Source organism: Peromyscus leucopus, chromosome 22, assembly GCF_004664715.2.
Source record: "Peromyscus leucopus breed LL Stock chromosome 22, UCI_PerLeu_2.1, whole genome shotgun sequence".
Lineage (NCBI taxonomy): Eukaryota > Metazoa > Chordata > Mammalia > Rodentia > Cricetidae > Peromyscus > Peromyscus leucopus.
In genome coordinates this window covers 25,586,076-25,608,038 of record NC_051081.1, presented here as the reverse complement: position 1 = coordinate 25,608,038, position 21,963 = coordinate 25,586,076, and the positions used below count along the sequence as shown (strand labels likewise).

At 43.9% G+C, this 21,963-nt stretch overlaps 1 protein-coding gene across 1 annotated transcript in view; it reads right to left on the bottom strand.

The window, feature by feature from the left end:
• Hnrnpll (heterogeneous nuclear ribonucleoprotein L like) overlaps positions 1 to 8,641 on the bottom strand; it is a 34,336-nt gene extending 25,695 nt beyond the window's left edge. The window contains exon 1 of the mRNA XM_028855204.2: positions 7,819 to 8,641. Within this exon, the coding sequence (XP_028711037.1) occupies positions 7,819 to 8,211 (393 nt within the window). The 5' untranslated portion in view covers positions 8,212 to 8,641. The remainder of the gene's footprint in view (positions 1 to 7,818) is intronic.
• Between the last annotated feature and the right edge of the window lie 13,322 nt (positions 8,642 to 21,963).

The following is a 21,963-nucleotide window of genomic DNA, read 5'->3' as shown; positions in this document are numbered from 1 at the left end:
TTGTGTAGACCAGACTGGCCACAAATTCAGAGGTTCACCTGTCTCTGAAATTTTTATTTCTAAAAAAGAGTTATCGAGAACAGCACATCAACTCAGTAAGTAAAAGGCACAAGCACCCTGACACCAAGTCCAATCCCCAGAACCCACACTCATGCACAAAATAAATTTCTTTAAAATGTATTCAAGCCAGTAAGGGAGATGCAGTGATAGGCAATGTTCGATTTACTAAATTATGTAGGTGGTGGGCTCGAGTGCTTTTAGTGTATACCTTTATGTTTGTCTTACGTATTAAATAAAGTAGTAATTTTACAGCTTTTTATTTCATAAAATACTCAACATTGTTTGTAGTCTCACCGCTTTTTCGAACCTTGAGGCTTTGGCTTTCCTGGAGCTTTTAGCCAGGCTGGCTCAACTCACAGAGATCCCTCTGCTGATCTATTAGTGGCACAATAGATATCTGGATAGACACTTTTCTCCTTAAACTACAAGAAACAGGGTTGTGGGCATCATATCATTTCATCACTAAGTAGCTCAACATTCTAACAATAATGATATTCTTTTACTTAACCTTTATCATTTTCATTAAAAAAATAATTTGATTAGACAAATCTAACTGTTTTCATATTTCTGCAAATGTCCATCATCTGGCTTCTAACTTCATTTTTTAGTCTATTATAAAATTTACCTTCTATACTCAAGAGGTAGATCAATACTAATCCAATTAAAAATCTTGGATATAAAAAAATTTGCCTTCTGAATTCAGCTTTGTGTCTCTAGAGTCTCCCTCTTACTGAATCTTGGCAGTAACTTTTGAATAGGCCTTTACCTTTGCCAGTTTTTCTCTAAGAATTGCCCATCATGAATAATGACTATGATGACTACAGTGCAAAAAATGGCTAGTTTTCAAATTGGTCTTTCTCACAAAAATGGATTACAGACCAATTTTTTTAAAATCCCTCAAAAGAATTCACTATCTACACTGAAGTCATTCCCAAAAGCTGAGGGACATGAAAATGTTATTGCTCTGCTTTGGTCAATGTATTACATACAAATTATAACTGTACCCCATAAATATGTAATATTGTGTCAAGGAAAAAAAAATTTTTTTTCAAGACAGGGTTTCTCTATGTAGCCCTGGCTGTCCTGGAACTCACTCTGTAGACCAGGCTGGCCTCAAACTCACAGAGCTCCACCTATCTCTGCCTCCCAAGTACTAGGATTAAAGGAGTGCACCAGCCACTAAGGCCTAGCAAAATTGTTTAAAAGGACTTATAAAAGAAAAGCTAGAAGATGCTAACTATAATACAGTATTTGGGGGAAAGGCAATTTTTCCTCAATCTCAAGGTAAAAAAGCACCTCATACTCCTTGTACCCTCCTTATTCCCAATCAATCTACCATTCTTAAATTATCTTGGTATTTCTCTAACTTTAATATATTTCCCATGCATACTTCTGTTTGAGATAGGATCTCACTATGCAGCCCTGGCTAGCCCAGAACTCACTAACCTCCTTATTGCTAGGGAGTATGCTGCCCTGCCATATCTGATTCCCATCTCTAACACTAACACACACACACACACACACACACACACACACACACACACACACACACACAAAAAAAAAAAAAAAAACCTTTTCTTTCCTTCTTTTTTTTTTTTTTTTTTTTTTTTTCGAGACAGGGTTTCTCTGTGTAGTTTTGGTGCCTGTCCTGGATCTCGCTCTGTAGACCAGGCTGGCCTCAAACTCACAGAGATCTGCCTGGATCTGCCTCCTGAGTGCTGGGACTAAAGGTGTGCACCACCACAACCCGGCACAAAAACTTTTCTATCATTCATTTTAAAAACTTAAAATTCCAGCTATTCCCAAATGAAAAGGTGACAATCTTTTCAAACTATATTTCTGCCACTCCCTCCAAGGCTTAGTTTTGTCTTCCCTTCTACCCAAAAATATTCTTTTTCTTTAAAGACAAGCTCTCATACATCCAAGGCCAGCTTCAAACCTGCTATGTAGCAGAAAACAACCTTGAACTTCTGATCTTCCTGCTAAGATTATAGATATGCACTAGAATACCCTGTTCATGTGTCACAGGAAATCAAACCCAGTTTCATGCACACAGGACAAGCACAAATTTAGCCATATCCCAACCATTAACACTATTCTTAAATCACTATTTTTTTCAATTTGATATATATCTGTGACAAGAAATCTGAAACTTTCTGCAGCACAGAGCCTTTTACCTACCTTAAGATCATGTATGTATTATACATGTAATTGTGGCATCAAGGGATACACTTTTCTCATGCTAGGCAAGCATTCTACCACTGAGTCTTACAGCATTATCCTATTACCTGATTTCTAAACTAGTGGGTAAATCAGTATTGCTAATCCCTACCTATATATACACACGAACTAAAGACCCACAATTCCATCCTCACATCACCATCATTCATGGTTCAAGGCCAGACTACACACCTACTAATACTTTCAGCATGTCTTCTCAGACTTAAGGAACCTTTTTTTTTTTTTTCAAGACAGGGTTTCTCTGTGTAGCTTTGTGCCTTTCCTGGAACTCACTTGGTAGCCCAGGCTGGCCTTGAACTCACAAAGATCCGCCTGCCTCTGCCTCCCAGTGCTGGGATTAAAGGCGTGCGCCACCACCGCCCAGCCAGGGAAGCGTTTTTAATTCTTCTCTCCTATATAAGTCTTTTCATTTCAAATTCTTCGATAGCGAGGCTCTCTCCTGTTCTATTGTAGCTATCATTTCGCAGCTTGAAGTAATATTCCAGGTGTATATACCCAGGCAAATGCAACCACCTTTCAATATACATATGCTCTTTTATAATTTGTCAATCCCTTCTGTAAATAAATTGGGTCAAACTATAATGAAGGCTCAATGGGTCCCCACTAACAGGCTCGAGGTTATGTCTGGTCATAACCATGCTAAACAGCCATTCAAGGGCAGTCTAGAGGACAAATTCTCACAAGCCAACAAATTGCTTTTTTCTACATTGCTATAATCTTTCATTTGGAAATCTTAGGGGCAACCATTTCATCTAACTGTCTTACTATCTTTCTTGTCTACTCTGTTAAAATTTGAAAACCCTAAATAGTTACCTCACTAGCAAACAGATTACCTATGATTTTTGGCTATTTGGGCATTTTTCTTTCCTTTTGGAGCTTTCTGTTTGGGCAATTTTGTTGTTACTGCTCTTCTGACAGTGTCTCGGAGCCCAAGCTAACCTCAAACTCACTGTGCAGCTAAGGCTAACCTTTAACTACTGATTATCTTGCCTCTTCCCCCCAACTGCTTGCTACCCCATCCCTGACTTTTCTTGGCTTTCTGAGACAGTCTGTTGCCTAGGCTAACCTCCAACTCATCATTCTCCTGTCTCTGTCCACTTAGGAGTATTAGAATTGCTGGTATTAGACATGTGCCACTGTACCTGGATTTGTTTTGTTTTGTTTAAGATTTATTTATTTATTTCATATATATGAGTGCTCTATTTGCACGTATGACTTTATGACGGAAGGCATCAGATCCCACTCTATATGGTTGTGAGCCACCATGTGGTTGCTGGGAATTGAACTCAGGACCTCTAGAGAAGTAGCCAATGCTCTTAACCGCTGAGCCATCTCTCCAGCCTCCCTGAATTTGTTTTTAAGATACAGTTTCACCATACTGCCCAGCCTGGTATTGATCTCCTAGGCTCCGGTAATCCTCCAGACTTTTAACCTCCTGAGTAGCTGGGACTACAACTGCTGGCTATCACTCAATCCTTGATCTGCCCGTTTACTCATTAATGGAACACAACATTTGAAAAACCTGATCTTTAAAATAAATTGGAACTCCATCGCAATTTATTTGGGTGAAGCCCTAATATTTGAAGGTCTAGTTTCTTTAAATTAAAAAGATATAGAAACTAAAGAGCCTGAAGATTCCGCCTGCTAAATTTAAGAATGCTACTTATGGGAGCTGGAGAAATGGCTTAGCACTTGCTGCTTTTGAAGAGGACCCAGGCTCAGTTTCCAGTACCACACAGCGACTCACAACCATCTTTAACACCAGTTCCAGGGGATCTGAGGCCTCTTTTGACCTCCATGGGCAGTAGGCATGCACACAGTGGCATACAAACACACAATAAAAAGTAAATTGGTCAGGCATAGACACACATCTTTAATCTCAGCACACAGGAGGCAGAAGGAAAGTGGATCTCTATTGAGTTCCAGGCTAGTTAAGGGTATATACAGTGAGACCCTGTCTGAAAAATAAATTTTAAAAATCATCAGCTAGCCGGGCGGTGGTGGCTCATGCCTTTATCTCAGCACTCCCGAGGCAGAGCCAGGCGGATCTCTGTGAGTTAGGCCAGCCTGGTCTACAGAACAAGATCCAGGACAGACACCAAAACTATACAGAGAAACCCTGTCTTGACACACCACCCCCCACCCCAGTCACCAGCTATTTATTCTCAAAGAATAAGTTAACTATAATACATAGCATGAACCCCTTTAACTACGCTTTGTTCAAGAGTGTAACCCAGTGAATCAAAAACCCCAGGAATTTTTGCTCTATGAAAAGTACCAGTAGACACTGAGAGGTATCTTATTTGTCCAATTCAAATCAATCAATCTTAATGCCACCCCCTCTCATTCTCCTCCTCTTTCTCCTTTCATAGTGTTGTTATGGAATTCACTAGATAGTGAAGTGGCAGCAATGCTCCTTCCCCCATCCCCACCTTTGTACTGGAATTACAGGCATGCACCACACCCAGCCTTCATATTTCTCTACCTTCAAACAGTGAGACCATTTTAACTATTCTTTTTTTTTTTTTAAAGATTTATTTATTTATTATGTATACAGTGTTCTGTCTGCACACCCCTGCAGGCCAGAAGAGGGCACCAGATCTCACTACAGACGTTTGTGAGCCACCATGTGGTTGCTGGGAATTGAACTCAGGACCTTTGGAAGAACAAGCAGTGCTCTTAACCTCTGAGCCATCTCTCCAGCTCCCCATTTTAACTCTTCTTATTCACATTCTTTTCAAACTTAGTTATTAAATCATGAAAAGTCAAACAGTAGTAATCCTTTATATCTTACTTTTCACTTCACCAATTTCCAACTAGAGTTGAAAAGACAGTTATCACTGTACCTAATCTGCATTTACTCTAAACAGTCTGACCACAGATGTACTTCTTCTATAGGCTAAGGACCACTGAAGTTGAGCTAAACATATTTCAACATGGCAGAGCACTAGAATCCACCTTGGTAATAGTAATTTTATTATGTACATGTTTCATAAATAGACTTCAAAATAGTACTGAAAATTACAAGGAAAAAACTGAAAAGGGAAAAATGATCTTCATTAAACTTCACATTAGCCCATCAATTCTAGTTTTAAATTTACAAATTAATTTATTGGAGAGGAGTGTTGTTAGGGTCAAAAACAGTTACACATGCTAGTCAAGTGCACCACCAAGGCCAGCAAGCTACAGCCCTAGCTCCAGTTATTAAGTTAAATGAAAGCACCTTGCCCTAAGCACTAACAGATGACCAGCAACTTGAATTTATAACTACATACATTAGTTCCTGCTTTGGTCATTTAAAAGCTGTATTAACTAGTTAACTACAGTTTCAAGTAAGGAAAGCATGTACAGTTCAATGTTCGTATTTTATAGACTAAGAAAACTAGAGCAGCAGTTAACTGACTTTCTCAAGGTCACATATATTGTATGCTAAGTAAGACTAGACTCCTGATCTACCTCAAGCCTTTGCCCAATGCCATCTCCACTGTGACTTATGTTAATTACCTATTTCCCCTAGCATTCAAAAATAACCTATTTTTGAAACAAAAAAATTGCATCGTGTATGTGTGTATGCACATGTACAAGTGTGCACATCAAAGCATGCATACTCAAGTCAGAGGACACCATCCGCCATGTGGGCTCTGGCAACTGAACTCTGTTTTCAGGCAGAGTTTTCAGGCAAGCACTCTTACCCATCTCTTGTGCCAACTGCTTTAAGTATCTTTCCAAGACATTTAAAAGTACTTCACAAACAACCAAGGCTTTTGGCAAAAGAACCAAAACATCACTTATAATAACCCTATTTTCAACTCTTACAATAGTTGACTGTGATCTTAAGAGTCTCTAAGAAAACCATCATCTTCTTTATTCACATTTCCATGGTACGTTTTGAGTATTTCAAAAAGCTTGACAGAAAAAATCCAAAAATAACAACGAACTGCAAGGAAACTATGCCTGATCTTGGCCAAAATACCTTCAAGAATCAGTTTGAGTAAAGTTATAGCAAGAATGATAAATTCCTTTAAAAAAGTGGTCAAAGTTACCCATCACATTTCTCGTATCTAAAAACACTCACAGCAGAATTTTTACACAAAAATTCTAAACTGGGTCAGTGACAAGGCTCAGGTGGTGACGGTGCTGCCAGTGACCAAAGTTCAATCCTCAGGACTCACATGATGTAAGCAACACACACACACACACACACACACACACACACACACACACACACACACACACGAATGTAATTTTAAAAACTCAAACGGGCTGAAGAAAGGGCTCATCGGAAAAACACACAGTGCTCTTGCACAGCGGACCACAGTTTGATTCCCAGCACCCAGGTCAGGTGACTCACAACTTCTAACTCTATCCCCAAGGGATCCAACTTATGAAGCTGCCATGGGTGCTTTGTTTACCCACATATGTAACTCTTTTAAAAAATTTAAGCTAGACAAATAAAAATTCAAAAACTTTTGAAAGACAAATAGCCACCGATTAAAAAGGGTTGGAACACCTTAACGGTGAAAGACGTGTCTACCTTCCTGAAATGCCGCTAAGATTTGCTCTCAAATGTAGTCAATGTTCAAAGAGAAGTCATCAGGGCAGTTTAAATGCTCCAACACCGGACAAAAACCGTTTGGACGGCTTTGTTTCCTTAAACTCTCCAGGGAACTGAAGCTGTGGGTTACGCTGTCTCCAGCCAACATTTCTGATAAGGAGGATTCGAGGAATGTGTTTAAACACAGCTCTGAATTCATTTCCTTCTCCCGTGGGGACAAACTCGGGGGACAAACTCGGAGTACGTACACCACCAATGATGAACGCAAGTCATCGGCGAACGTTTTACTTGAAAGCAGGGGCACACTATTGCCCGCACATTTTTTGGTCACATTTTGTAAGGGAAAAACTGTCTTGAGCCACCGCCCAAAAAGTGGGTAGCCCAACATGGACTCCAGGACCGCAAACACTTCTCAAAAGCAAGCCAAGGAAAAGAAAAAGGAAAACACACACACACACTAGCACGGGAACTAGAGTTCAGGGTACCGGGGCGTCCTTGGACCTTTAGGCGCGGCTTTCTCGGGGGGGGGGATGAGGCCAGGAAGAAAGCCTTGCTGTGATGGAGCCCGGGGCGAGGATGCTGCGGGCCGGGGTGGGGGGTGGGGGGGGGGGGGCCTGCATCCCAGCGGGGTCCCGGCCCAGCCTCCGAGCCAGAGTTGGCTCAACTAACAAAGAGCCGAGTCCCGCCGAGGGCTCCCGGGGCGGAAGCGACCCCCGCCGCCGCCGCCCCCCCCCGCCCCCGCGCGTGCGACCCTCCCCAAGTTCAGGGCCCCGGCTCGGTCGGCTCCGTGGGGCAACCTTCAGCCATCGAGACCTAGGACACCCGAGCTCACCCCACCCCACCCCCGCCCCGCCACGCTCGGGGCATCCACGCCGCGGCAACCAGGCCGAGCCCCGCCGCCCGCCCGCCACCCCCCCACCCCCGGCCCTGCGAGAAGCGGACGCGGCGCCGCGCTTTGTTACCATGGACTGGGGCACGCTCCGGGGGCCGCCGCCGCCGCCGCCGCCGCTGCCGCCTTCGTCGCCGCCGCTCCCTCCTTCATCGCCGTCGTCGCCTTCGTCGCCGTCACCTTCTTCTTCTCCGCCGTCGCCTTCGTCGCCCTCGTCTTCTTCGTCGCCGCCGCCGCCGCCGCTGCCTCCTTCGCCGCCGTCGCCGCCTCCACCGCCGCCGCCGCCGCCGTCGCTGTCGCTCCCGGCCTGAGGCGTCGCTTCCTGGCGAGTAGTCTCGCTCTCCTCCGCCGAGTAGCCGATCTCTCCTTCCTCGGTCTTGAGGCGCTTGGCCTGGCTCTCGAACTCCCGGTCCTCCTCCTCGTACGTCTCCTCCTTCGGGGAGGACGAGGAGGTGGAGGAGGACATGGCGGCGGCCGAGGTGGTGGCGGCGGCGTGGGAGCCGGGCCTCAGATGTCGCCGATCCGTCCCCGCCGCCTCAGCGCGCCTCGGAGCGGCCCCGGCGTCGTCGTCCCCTGCCGCCGCCGCCGCCTCCGCTGCCGCCGCCGCCGCCGCGCGCTCCAGGAGCCCGTGGCTGAGGAGGGAGCGCGGGCTGAGCGGACGCTTCCCTTTATCTCCCAGCCGGCCTCCAGCTTCTTCTCCCTCCGCCAGCTTCGCAAGCTCTCTCCCAGCCCCGGGGCGAGGAGGGAGGAGGAGGAGGAGGAGGGAAACGACGCGAAAGTAAGGATGGGGGAGCCCGGGCCGTGGCTTCCGGTCTTCCCTCCTCCCTAATCCGCTTCCCCGCCTTGACTGCCGCCAGGCGGGATCGAATCCCTCAGCCCAGAGCTCCCGCCCTCCCTCGCCCCGCCCCTCGCCGAGGCGCCGCTTCCCACTGGCCAGGGCAAAGGCCATCTGGCTTCCCATTGGCTGGAGGGGCTGTCCGTCAACATCCCCCGCCTGGATTTCTCCCCCCCCCTTCGCCCGGGCTTTGAGTCCCGACCGCGCAACGCCCGCTGCGCGTGGCTCCGCAGCGGTTGCGGCTCCCGCTCCCCCCCCTGCCCCCGCCCCCGCCACCCGCCACCCCCGCCGCCGCGGCGGTTGGCGCTGTTAGAGGCCCGAGCCCCAGGCGACGTGCCCGTGCCCCCCGGGGAATCTGGGCCAGCGGCGCGACGACGTTCGGTAGCGCCGGCGCTGCGGGTGTTAACCGCCTTCCCGCTCATTTGAATGCTTTTCTTCTCCTTTTTAAAAAAGATGAGGGGAAACCCTCGAGGTTCCCCCCCCCCCCGCGCGCACACCTACCCCTACCCGGCCCCCAAAAGTGCGTGTGCAAGAATTTCATCCAGTAGTTGACATGTTCGAGGGCAGCTGTTGGCAATGTTACGGAATGCGGCGAGTCCACGGGACGATCCCCACGGGCCCCGCGTGGGCTGCGTGGGTTCTTTGCAAACCCGACCCTCTGCGGGCAGACACGGCCGAGTCCCGCCGGCCACAGTTAACATGCTCTTCTCAGCCTCCATCAACAACCCCTTCCTTAGCCTTTTTCTTCCTGTTCTGGATGATCCATTTCACTATCAGTCATTTTCCAAAATAGGAAACGGTAGCGCAGCTCTGTTGGTTCCCAACCCACAACTCAACGTCCTCTGTGAAACCTAAGGACTGCTGTTAAGGGCTCAGTTGCTTCTTTCTGCACAAGGTCTTTTTAACACCTATCTCAGGGAGTCTTTAGAAACGAGGTGTGCTTGTGTTCTTTTTATCTTGGTAATCTAGTTCCACTACAGTACACCCCACCCCACCCGGCACGATTTCAATGACTAATTGAATGACTGGCCCTTGGTAAATGAAGGGACAGCATTTCTTTCCAGGGAGAAGCCTATCATTCCCTAAGTGTCCCATTACTTTAAACCGTGGGGACTTGCCTCAGATCAGTTGTCTGTGCCCTGCAGTCCTAAATGCGCCTGCCTCTTCATTTTCCAGCTGTGGGTTGTTCCCTGCTCTAGTCTGGTTTTTTCCCCCAGTCATTTCTTCCCCAAGAAAGATACGTGTATTTTCCACAGATCGTGCTTTTAACATATGCTATTTTCTCCTTTTTACTTTGCATCGCTTAGCATTTTAGAATCCCAATTCCAAGTGTTTCTGCACACCATGCAGCCAGCCGTGTGTGAGGCCACCGGCGTACAAAAGTGAAAGTGAGAGATGTGTTTCTTAAATTTGTTTGTTTTTCGAGACAGGGTTTCTCTGTGTAGTTTTGGTGCCTGTCCTGGAGCTTGCTCTGTAGATCAGGCTGGCCTCGAACTCACAGAGATTCTGCCTGTCTCTGCCTCCCAAGTGCTAGGATTAAAAGCATGCGCCCCTGACACCCGGCAGAAATCTGTTTTTAAATTTAAGATGTATCGAAGGAGTTTCAGAGCTGGGGGACAGATAAGGAAATGTCACAGGTGAAAAGTAGTACATTGAGAAAATAAATAGCAGTAAGAGAAACTGTCCCCCTGTTCTGCTTAAAATCTTTTACGTTTGATTCAGATACCCCTACCCCCAAAATTAAAGATGCAAAAAGTTGTCCTGTTGGAAAGTTCAGGTACAGGGGTTAAAAACCTGAAGTCTAAAAAGCCTAGATTTGGGGCTGGAGAGATAGCTCAGCAGTTAAGAGCACTGGCTGCTCTTACAGAGGATCCAGGTTGGATTCCCAGCACCCGTGGGGTGGTTCACCACCATTCTTGACTCCAGTACCAGGGGATCTGATGCTCCATTCTGGCATCTCTGTAGGCAACACACACCCACGTGGTACACAAACATACATTCAGGCAAAACACACATAAAATAAAATGACTAAATCTAAAATATATGTAAGTTTAAAAGCCTGGGTTATTTTTAGCATTCTCTCTCCCTATTTAAATATGCATATATAAATATGTAAATATTTATTCATTTATTTTGGAGAATGGATGTGACGGTGTGAATGAAAATGGCCCCCATAGGCTTAGAGGGAGTGGTATTCTTTGAAGGATTAGGACATGTGGCCCTGTTGGAAGAGGTGGGAGGGGGAAGGCTTTGAAGTTTCAGGAGCTCAAGCCAGGCCCAGTGGCTCACTCTCTCTTCCTGCTGCCTGCAGATCCAGATGTGAGACTGGAAGCTCCTTCTCCAGCACAATGTCTGCCTGCATGCCGCCATGCTTCCTGCCATGATGACAATGGACAAAACCTCTGAACACCTGTAAGCCAAGCCCAGTTAGATGCTTTCCTTTATAAGAGTTGCCGTGGTCATGGTGTCTCTTCACAGCAGTAGAACACTGATGAAGACACCAGGTCTCACTATCGAGCCCTAGGTGGCCTGGAACTTTCTATGTAGGCCAGCCTCAAACTCACAGGGCTCTGACTGTCCCTGGCTCCCTACTCATGGGGTTAAAAGCAATCTCCACTACTCCTGGCTATTTGTTCTTTTTTTATAGTAGTTTTAGCATCAAAGACTGAGAAAGAAGGATGAATTAATTGTAGCTTGCTTGCCAGAGAAAATTTCTTCAGTGAAGTGACAGTTCCCACCGTATTTTTATTTTCCTCCAAACAACAGAGAACAGGAACTATAGCTCATTGCAAGTGTGCCGACTCCTTGGGTTGAATGTCCAGCGCCAAAATATTTTTTTATTTAAATTAAAGATGGTCTACATAAAACCAGGACAGCCAGAGCTACACAGAGAGACTCTGTCTCAGATAAAGGAACAAATAAAACAAGATAGTATTTCGTTTGTTCCAGAGAGAGCCTGGCTCCTTAAATACACCATGCTGACCTCAAACTCTTGTTTTTCCTTATTTTGCCTGTACTATCATGCCTGGCTGTTGTATCTATATTTTCACATAAAAAGTGAATTTTAAAAATTATATTCATGTCCAACTATAGGCTTATTGGAACTGCTACAAACTACCCAAATACTTATTAAAACATTTTCAAATTTCAAAGCCCAAAATTTCAAACTATGGATTATAGACCAAATTAAAATGCAGTTCTCACACTAAATACAAGTTACCTATAAAAGTTATACTAGGCCAGGTAGTGGTGGTGGCGGCGGTGGCGGCGGCAGTCTCTGTGAGTTTGAGGCCAGCCTGGTCTACAGGACAGGCACCAAAACTACACAGAGAAACCCTGTCTCAAAAAACAAAAAAAAAAAAAAAAAAAAAAAAAAAAAAAAGCTATACTAAACCAGAGTATTCTGATTGCATTTTACTGTGGAGGTGAATTAAATTCCCTTATACAAATTAAAGTGGTAAATCTATAATGTACTCACCACTTCCCAGAATTACTGGGTTGGTAGAAATTAGAGAATGAATTACTATCATGATAAGTGACTATAAACTAGATCTACACGTCCATTGTAGTAGCAAACACAGTCACGAAATCATTTTCATTCATAAATAACCCTGGCTCTGGTATCAGGGTTGGGTTCTAGACCTAGAGAGAGTGAGTCAGGTTTGTTTGTTTGTTTGTTTGTTTGTTTGTTTGTTTGTTTGTTTGTTTTTCAAGACAGTTTCTCTGTGTAGCCCTGGCCACCCTGGAACTCACTTTGTAGACCGGGCTGGCCTCGAACTCAGAGATTCTTCTGCCTCTGCCTCTGGCAAGAGCCAGGGTCTTAACTGCATCTCTAGAGCAGTTTTTTTCTTTGTTTGTTTTGTTTTAAACTTCCCTGAAACTGACTAATGTAGAATGGACAGAGTAATAATAAATGCCTCTGGTAGAGAGCTTGTATCAGAATGTATCAATATGACCCTTTCAGTGATTAGCACATGAAATGACACATAAATGATGGTCATTATTATTGCATATGAACTATTACATATATGCATATATATATGCATGCTTATATCTCTCAGCTATGTACTGTATCAACTTGATTGTAAGATCTGAAAAGCAGGTACCAAAATTCAGACACTGAGGTGTACTCCTATAATCCCCCATTTGGGAGGACAGAGTCTGAAGATCTCAAGTTTGAGTCCAACCCTTAGCTACATGCACAGTGAGTCCCTGTCACAAAATGAAAACAAGACAAGGGGGAAGGCAGGGGCAAGCTCCTAGCTCTCCACTACCCATATCACCTGGATGTCTTATTGTTCACACAGGTCAGCAATGAGATTTAAAATTGTAAGCAACATTCGGGGCTCTGCTATAAAGGCCTTTGACTTTCAGTTCCCTAGGCTCGCCCTATAGTATTGCCTGCCACTCCATCCCCAGTGAGTTATGGCAATGGAAATTCTTGGTTGCTGCCTGCCCTCCTCAACAAGAGTCAGTCTAATTAGAGGCTTGGAAAAGTGGCCAAATCTTGTGGGCCACAGGAAGATATGATAGAGATTCAACTGTGTGTTGAAGCTGAACTTTGACTGACCAAGGGTCTGTCAAAAGGCAGAGCCATTTATTATGAATATTTGGTGTTACCCAGCCTTTAGTATTCCAGCTGTCTTCTGCTGTGAAATCTTTGTGTGCCCCGACCAATTGGTAAACAGTTCAGCTCCCCAGACCTACTGAACCTAAGTTACTAACTGCCCTGCTGAGCCTAGGAGACAAGCTGGCAGGAGACACCTAGCTTTGTTTCCTGTGCTAATGAAGCTCAGACCACCCCCTCACCTTGAGGAGGCCTAGAGGTTCTCCAGAGCATTTTGACTGAGAACAAAAGAGGTTTTTACTTATCAAGGTGAGAGATAAAACAACATTCCTGAGGAGGCAGGGAGCCACGTGACCAGGGAAAGAAAGGGCAGGCAATTTCTGTAGAAACAGAATGGTTTGGCGAGAAGGAAGAGAAGAGCACAGAGGTTCCATAGATGGCAAGCGGATCTCAGGTAGAGTTTTCTGAGTGCCAGGAGTAGAGAGTAGCAGAGATGGAGAAAGAGGATACAGAGGACAAAGATAAGGCTGGAAGCATAGGAGTTAGTCCTGAGCAGGACTATGAGCTAGGGAGCTGGACGGAACTGCAGTTATGGAGACAGGATTTCATTCCAGAGAAACAGAGTAGATGGATATAGAGCTTGGTATGTCTAGAGTTGTTCCTGTCTTGAATGCCTGGTGAAGCTATAGCTGAATTGATGTAATTTTGTCTTAGAGGAATAAAGTTAACAGACATAAGAACATTGTGGCCGGGTGGTGGTGGCGCACACCTTTAATCCCAGCACTCGGGAGGCAGAGCCAGGTGAATCTCTGTGAGTTCGAGGCCAGCCTGGGCTACCAAGTAAGCTCCAGGAAAGGCACAAAGCTACACAGAGAAACCCTGTCTGGAAAAAAAAAAAAAAAAAAGAAGAAGAAGGAGAAGAAGAAGAAGAAGAAGGAAGAGGAAGAAGAAGAAGAACATAGTATATATACGTAGGTCTTTTTTCCCCCATGATATCCCACGCCGAACATAGCAAAGCCCCCTTGGACCCTGGGGAATCGATAGCCAAAAGTCTAAGTCTATAATGCATAAGAGTTTCCAGACAGTGATGGCCTTCAGGAGGGAGTTACTCCTGACTTTCTTGGCATTTCTGGCCACCAAGCACTGTGTAATTATCTCTTGTCGTTCAAATATGATTTATTATTAGGATTTATCATCTTTTTCTCGAATCTTTTCAGGACATAGTGATGAGCTATCTAGCACCTTCCTTTCTTTTTAAAAACTGTTTTAGATAGGATTCTCTCCACATATCCCTCGCTGGCCTAAAACTCTCTATGTAGACCTTGCCTGCCTGTGCCTCCCCAGCGCCAGTATGAATGGTATGCTTTTACCACCATGCTTTCATCAGAGAACCTACCGTTGCTGTCTGAATGACTTATGAATGACAAGCTGAAACAGTGCTCATAGATCAAACAACTGTCTGACACCGGATCACATTTTGTTGGAAAGTATCACCATTTTCTGACCCCTACATCATTTGAAGTGGAGCTACAAGTTGTGGGATTTTCATACCCAAACTCAGTTTTCAACAGTGTTGCTATTTATTGAATATACCGCACTTTGGTTTTATGCCTGAACTCCTGTAAAAATTTAATCAGCCCTGGGGGGGGGGGTGGTAAAAAAAATTTAATCAGCCCTCATGCACACTTTACTGTGAGTCCCATTTCCAGAAGATTGGGTGGAGGAGCTGTAAAGATGTTTTATGTCAAGACCCATTTTTTTTCTTTTTATGAAATCCAGCTATTTGCAAACAAGCCACTATTTCTACAAAATTTTGTTGAACCCAAAACATCCTATTTCTAGGACCCTTTCTGTTAGTTTGACAGAAATCACCTAGAACAAGTATTGTAACTTGTTCCTTTTACTCAACTAGACTTTGGTTAGTAATGATGGAAAGTCACTGTTCAGGAAGATTGCACCATACAGGAAGTGTCTGAGGCAATATTAACTCCAAGAGTAGTCAAGTGTAACCACAGCGGTGTATGCTTTCGAGAGTTGTGCACATCGGTTTGGGAGCCCCAGCTGCCTCCACAGTGTTTGGACTCTGTTTTTTAAAAAGTCTGGGGCTGGAGATGGTGGTGCCCCCCTTTAATCCCAGGAGTTAGGAAGCCAAGGCAGAGTGATCAAGGTCAGCCTGGTTGGTCTACATGGTGAGTTTAAGCCATCCATGGCTGCGTAGTGAAACCCCCCTAAAGAAAAGAAAGAAAAGGAAATCTGATCATGCTGGAGATGTAACTCAATTGTAGAGTGTTTGCCTGGAGTTTGTGGGACCTTGAATATGATCCCAAGTACCACAAAAATAAAATAAAAAATAAAAAGCTGGTCAATGGTGGTGAGTGCCTATAATGCCAATAAAAGGACCCAGAGTTTAAGGTCAGCCTCTACTAATAATGAATCTGTCTCATCAGAGGGGAAAATCTGTGAGAAATCTGAAAAAAAAAAAATGCAATAGACCTTAGAACTACTCACTCATATGCCAGATGATAAAATTCAGCTTCTAGGTATACATTATAGACACTTCCCATCAACTTTAGGAATGCTTAAATTACCTTGGCTGGGTGATGGTGCCACATGCATGTGATCCCAGCACTGGGGAGGCAGAGGCAGGTGGATCTCTGAGTTCAAGGCCAGCCTGGATGACAGAGCAAGTCTAGGATAGCCAAGGATACACAGAGAATCCCTATCTTGAAAAAAACTAAATAAATAAGTAAAATTATCTTTACTTTTCTCTCAGACATGTCAATTGAGAGTATTTTAGATGTTAAAAAGATAATTTTATAGCCAATAATGGTGGCAGATGCCTTGAACCCAAGCACTTGGGTAGTAAGGCAGAAGCAGGGGGATCAAGAACCAAGGCCATCCTAGGCTACATAGCAAGACCCTGTCTCAAAAAAAAAAAAAGTTAACCTAAGGTTTTTATATCTCCCTTTTTTGATTTTGCTATCTTTGGATTTCCTGGCTCGGCAATGTCTTTTTTTTTTTTTTTTTTGGTTTTTTTTTTTTTTTTGGTTTTTCGAGACAGGGTTTCTCTGTGTAGCTTTGAGCCTTTTCCTGGAACTCACTTGGTAGCCCAGGCTGGCCTCGAACTCACAGAGATCCGCCTGACTCTGCCTCCCGAGTGCTGGGATTAAAGGCGTGCGCCGCCGCCGCCGCCCGCCGCCGCCGCCGCCGCCGCCGCCGCCGCCGCCGCCCAGCAGGCAATGTCTTTATATTCTGAATATGTTAAGAAACACTTTAAGCCCAGTGGTGGTGGTGGTGGCGGCGGCGGCGGCGGCGGCGGCGGCGGCGGATGCCTTTAATCCCAGCACTCAGGAGGCAGAGCCAAGCGGATCTCTGTGAGTTCGAGGCCAGCCTGGTCTACAGAGCGAGATTCAGGACAGGCACCAAAAGTACACAGAGAAACCCAGTCTAGAAAAAAACCAAAAAAATAAAAGAAGCACTTTAATCAGACAGGACAGATACATATATACATAAATACATATATAAATTTATTTTTTATTTTGTGTTCATTGGTGTTTTGCCTGCATGTATATCTGTGTGAGGGTGTCAGAAGCCTTGGAACTGGAGTTACAGACAGGTGTGAGCTGAGAATTGAACCTGGGTCCTTTGGAAGGCAGCCAGTGCTCTTAATTACTGACCATCATCGCTCCAACCCTAATAGGACAAATTTTAATCAGAATTATGTAATTGTTTCTTTTATTGTAATTTTCTTCCCCCAACTGCTGCAATACTTTTATCATCCTCATCCACAAACCAAAATATTAATAGGCCATCTTTACTTTAAAATAGAAATGTTTTAGTAGCACCAGTGAGCTGTTGGGTTTGGCCAACTTGTGGTCATATTTGCTGTTTAAATTAATGGAAACAAAACTTGAGAGTCAATGTCTGAATCATAGTAGCCACACTTGAAATGACCAAGAGCCACAAATACAGGTGGATATTAGCTGGACAGCGCTAATAGAACTGGATCGTAGCATAAGAAATAACTGATGTTCATTTATCACCTACAACACCACCTGGTACATAGTGTAGACCATGACCAGATGCTTATCGGTCTAAATTAAGCTCTTTATCTGGGTCAGGAAGAAGTATATGAGGGCTGAGGATGTGGCTTAGTTGACAGAGTGCTAGTCTAGCATGCTGGAAAACCTGGGTTAAATTCCCCTGCCCTACTGAGGCCAGGCAAAGGGGTACTAATCCCAGCATGCAGGAGGTAGGGAAAAGAGGGGAAGGAATCTGAGGTAATCCTTTGTTATAGAGTTTTTGACTCCAAACAATCTTTGGGTATCTGCATTACAGAAGCAAATACAAATCAGTCATATCTTTTATTTTATTTGTTTACTTTTTTATTATCAGTTTGATACAGTACAAATTCTTATCCTAATAGTGAAATGTTTCACTGAAGCTTGCCCAGTGATTGAGTAAAACCAAAACTTAATATAAGCCACAGTCATCCTAGGGTGCCCCCTGCTATGTAGCCTCCCTGGCTCTGTAGGTTGCAGTTAAAAATCAGTCATATCGCCGAGCGGTGGTGGCGCACACCTTTAATCCCAGCACTTGGGAGGCAGAGGCAGGCGGATCTCTGTGAGTTCGAGGCCAACCTGGGCTACCAAGTGAGTCCCAGGAAAGGCGCAAAGCTACACAGAGAAACCCTGTCTCAAAAAAAAAAAAAAAAATATAATATATATATATATATTTATTTTTTTATATATATATATTTATATATATATATATATCAGTCATATTTTACAGCTGTATTTTTTGGGTGGAGGAGTCACTGAGTCAGGGTTACTTAGAATTTATCTTCTGGGGACTGGAGTTCAGAGACAAACCACTGGTGGGAATCAAGGTGAATGCCTAGCATAAAATTGAGTTTCTTTAGTCATCACACTTTGGCTATACAGAGACTTAGGGGCCAGCCTGGACTATGCAAGTAAGACCTTGCCCCCCAACACCCTAAATTACATGAAACAGTGAATGCAAATTATGTGTGCTTGAGTATCTCAAAGACGGAGCTATAGTTTACTCTGTAATCATATTTAAAATGAGGTCACATAAAAGTATTCTATTTATTTAAATAACTAAACAGATATGGTTCCTTTGTGCATGAGACATATCAAAATGTGTATGGTTTAAGTTGGTAAAACAATTGAAATAAGCATGTGAGAGGGTTTTTTATTTTTTTAAATTTTATTTTTATGTGTGTGTTTTGCCTGCATATATGTCTATGCACTGTGTGTATGCCTGGGACCGACACAGGTCAGAAGAAACAGTATCAGCACCCAAATGCTCTGATACTGGAGTTACAGTTCTAAGTTGTCATGTGGGTGCTGGAAATCGAACCTGAGTCCTCTGAAAGTGCTCTTAACCACTAAGGCATCTTCCCTGCCCCAGCCCCATAAGAAGTGTTCTAACAAAATAAAATGCCTGTCATGAATGTTTTCAAAAGTAAAAAGTCCCTCAGGGCCAATGAAAGGACTTAATGGGTAATGGCCCTGACGGCCAGGCCTGACGACCTGGGTTCAAGCCCCAGGACTGCAGGGTAGAAGGAGAGAACCGGCTGCAAAGCTCTCCTCTGACATCCACACATGCATGTTTGTGCACCGAGGAGAACTTCACTGTATACAAACCTGGTCCCATCTGACTGTCACAACAGCCTTTTATAAAGCAGGCCATGCAGATCCCTAGTCTCCATCTGGCAGATGAAGTTTAGAAAGGCTTATTATTTTATTTATTTATTTATTTTGCTAAATTCTCATCTGCTTTTCACTATATAAATAATTACATATGAATTATTACATGGATAATCTATGCTGATTATACCAGAATTTAAACCCTTCATTTTTCCTCTCTTTCTGGGCAGAACTACTTTCCCAGGAATATAATTTTTAAGCAACCTATAATTTTTGTAACCTATTGTCTTTTTATCTCTAGATAAAAATTTTATCTCAATACCTTTTAGTAAAAGGACTTCAATCAATAAACATTTGTTAAAGTATTGATAAATATATTCATGGTCTTTTTTGAAGTTTTATTTAGTTATTATTGGGTTTTTTGTTTGTTTTGGCTTAGTTTGGTTTTTTGTTTTTTTTTGAGGCAGGGTTTCTCTGTGTAGCCCTGGCTGTCTTGGAACTCAATCTGTAGACCAGGCTGGCCTTGAACTGAGATCCACCTGTCTCTGCCTCCAGAGTGCTAGGATTCAAGGTGTTCGCCACCACTGCCCAGTTATTATTATTGTTATTTGAGAACAGGGTCTTACTCTGCAACCCATGCTGTCTTGGAGCTCACTCTGTAGCCCAGGCTAGCCTTCATCTTATGGCACTCTTCCTGAGTGCTAAGGTTACAGATGGGAGTTACCACACTGGGCAGGGGCAGTTTTGATAGCATATAAAGTCAACAGTATCAGTCAAAGTTCAACTGACAGAATTCATTTCAGTTGTTTTAAATTAGAAGTAGTGAAGCATTAAAGAATGGAGAATACAGGCTGGAGAGATGGCTCAGCAGTTCAGAGCACTGGCTGCTCTTCCAGAGGTCCTGAGTTCAATTCCCAGCAACCACATGGTGGCTCACAATCATCTGTAATGGAATCTGATGCCCTCTTCTGGTGTGGTGAAGACAGAGTACTCATGTACATAAAAATATAAACATAAGCTGGGCAGTGGTGGCACATGCCTTTAATTCTAGCACTCGGGAGGCAGATGCGGATAGATCTCTGTGAGTTTGAGGTCAGCCTGGCCTACAGAGAAAGTTCCAGGACAGCCAGGGCTACACAGAGAAACCCTGTGACGTAAGCAAACAAACAAACAAATAAACATAAATAAATCTTGAGAAATAAAGAATACTTCCTGGAGACTAGGCATGGTGGTACATGACTTTAATCCCAGCATTCAAGACGCAGAAGCAGGCAGATCCCTTTGAGTTCAAGGTCAGACTGGTCTACTTAGTGAGTTCCAGAACAGGGTTATGCAGAGAGACACTGTCTAAAAAAAAAAAAAAAACCATAAATAAAATAGATTAGAGTACTGCCGAGTATGCTGGCTCAGTGCCTTTACTCCCAGCACTCAGGAGGCAGAGGCAGGTAGATCTCTATGAGTTCAAGGTGGGTTTTGTCTATATAGTGAGTTCCAGGACAGCCAGAGCTACACAGTGAGACCTGTCTCAAAACAACAACAAAAGGATTAAGCATACTGATGGGGTGACTCTCAGAACCACAGCTCTGAACTAGAGAAACAGGAGTGCAGAAACCACAGCTACAGGACCTAAAACACTGGCTGCAGTCGTGGAAGGCTCCACGATCGAGCACTGCAGAATCATACCATGCCGTTCAACAGACACGATGGGCACACCGTGAATGCTTTTGATAGTCACAAAGCAGAGACCACAGGAAAAAAAAGAAAAAAATGTTCTGCAACCACATCCATCAGCAGAAACACAGAAGCACCGATGGTTCCATGAAGAAAGCAGAAGTCACCAAACACAAGTTTTACCTACTTATCAGCTTTCGGTTACTTCAGCCCTGTGTGGTAGCAAAACAGAGAGATTGCCTAGTGACCTCCAGATTTCCAACCTCAGTCTTAAAAATTCAACTTTAAAAGACATATATATTCAAGAAATATCTAGAAAATAAATGGACTGACTCCACATTTCCACTAACTGCTGTTTACTTACTTTCTGACATTTTGGAGGTGCCAGGAATAACAGTTTGCTACTGAGACAGATTTAATGATTCATTATCCAACTGCCTTATGAAAGAATTAGTTATTTTATTTTATTTTATTTTGAGACAGGGTCCCATGTAGCCAATACTGTCCTCAAAGTCACTGTACACATTGTCTTGAATTTCTAATCCTCCTGCCTCCCAAATTGTTGGATTATAGGCATGTGCCACTATGCCTCACTATGAATCGATTCTTATTCTTTTTTTTTTTTAAAGATTTATTTATTTATTATGTATACAGAACAGGGCACCAGATCTCATTACAGATGGTTGTGAGCCACACCATGTGGTTGCTGGGAAGTGAACTCAGGACCTCTGGAAGAGCAGTTGGTACTCTTAACCTCAGAGCCATCTCTCCAGCCCTCGATCTTAGATTCTTATTCTTAGATGACCCCATGCCTCAACTGTGAATTCATGTCTCCCATCCTGTTGTGGTGCAAGATTCTTCTAGGGATATGACTCCCTATCTACAGACTCCATTTGCCAGCCTCCCTTGCAGCTAGATATGGCACATGACAAAGTTCTGGCCAATGGAATATCTGTATCATTTGTTTGTCCTTCATGTCCTCCATTTCTTCTGTCTTCTAGAATATATATCTGCTGGAGTTAGTTTTTACCATACACAGCACTGTAAGAGATGACTGAGTAGAAGGACTGAAAGTGTCAGGGACATGGATGATTTTTGTGAATAGCTTTATGCTTCACTTAGACCTCACATTTCTAGATTGTTACAAGGGAGCAACAGACAAACTTCTATTTTGCCTATGTAGCATATTTTGAGACCTCTTAGTTATAATTTGGTTGGAGCCCAACTTTTAGCAGCTGAGCCATCTCTCCAGACTAGTTATGGTAATTTTTTTCTTGTTGTAGACCAAGCTGGCCTTGAACTCACAAAGATCTGCCTGCCTCTGCCTCCCGAGTGCTGAGATAAAAGGTGTGTGCCACCACTGCCCGGCGGTAATTTTTTTTCAGTTGTAACCATTTTTAAGTTCATAATTCAGTGGCATGAATTACATTCAATCTGTGGGCTGCAAGAATATATTATAGAGATTCAACTGTG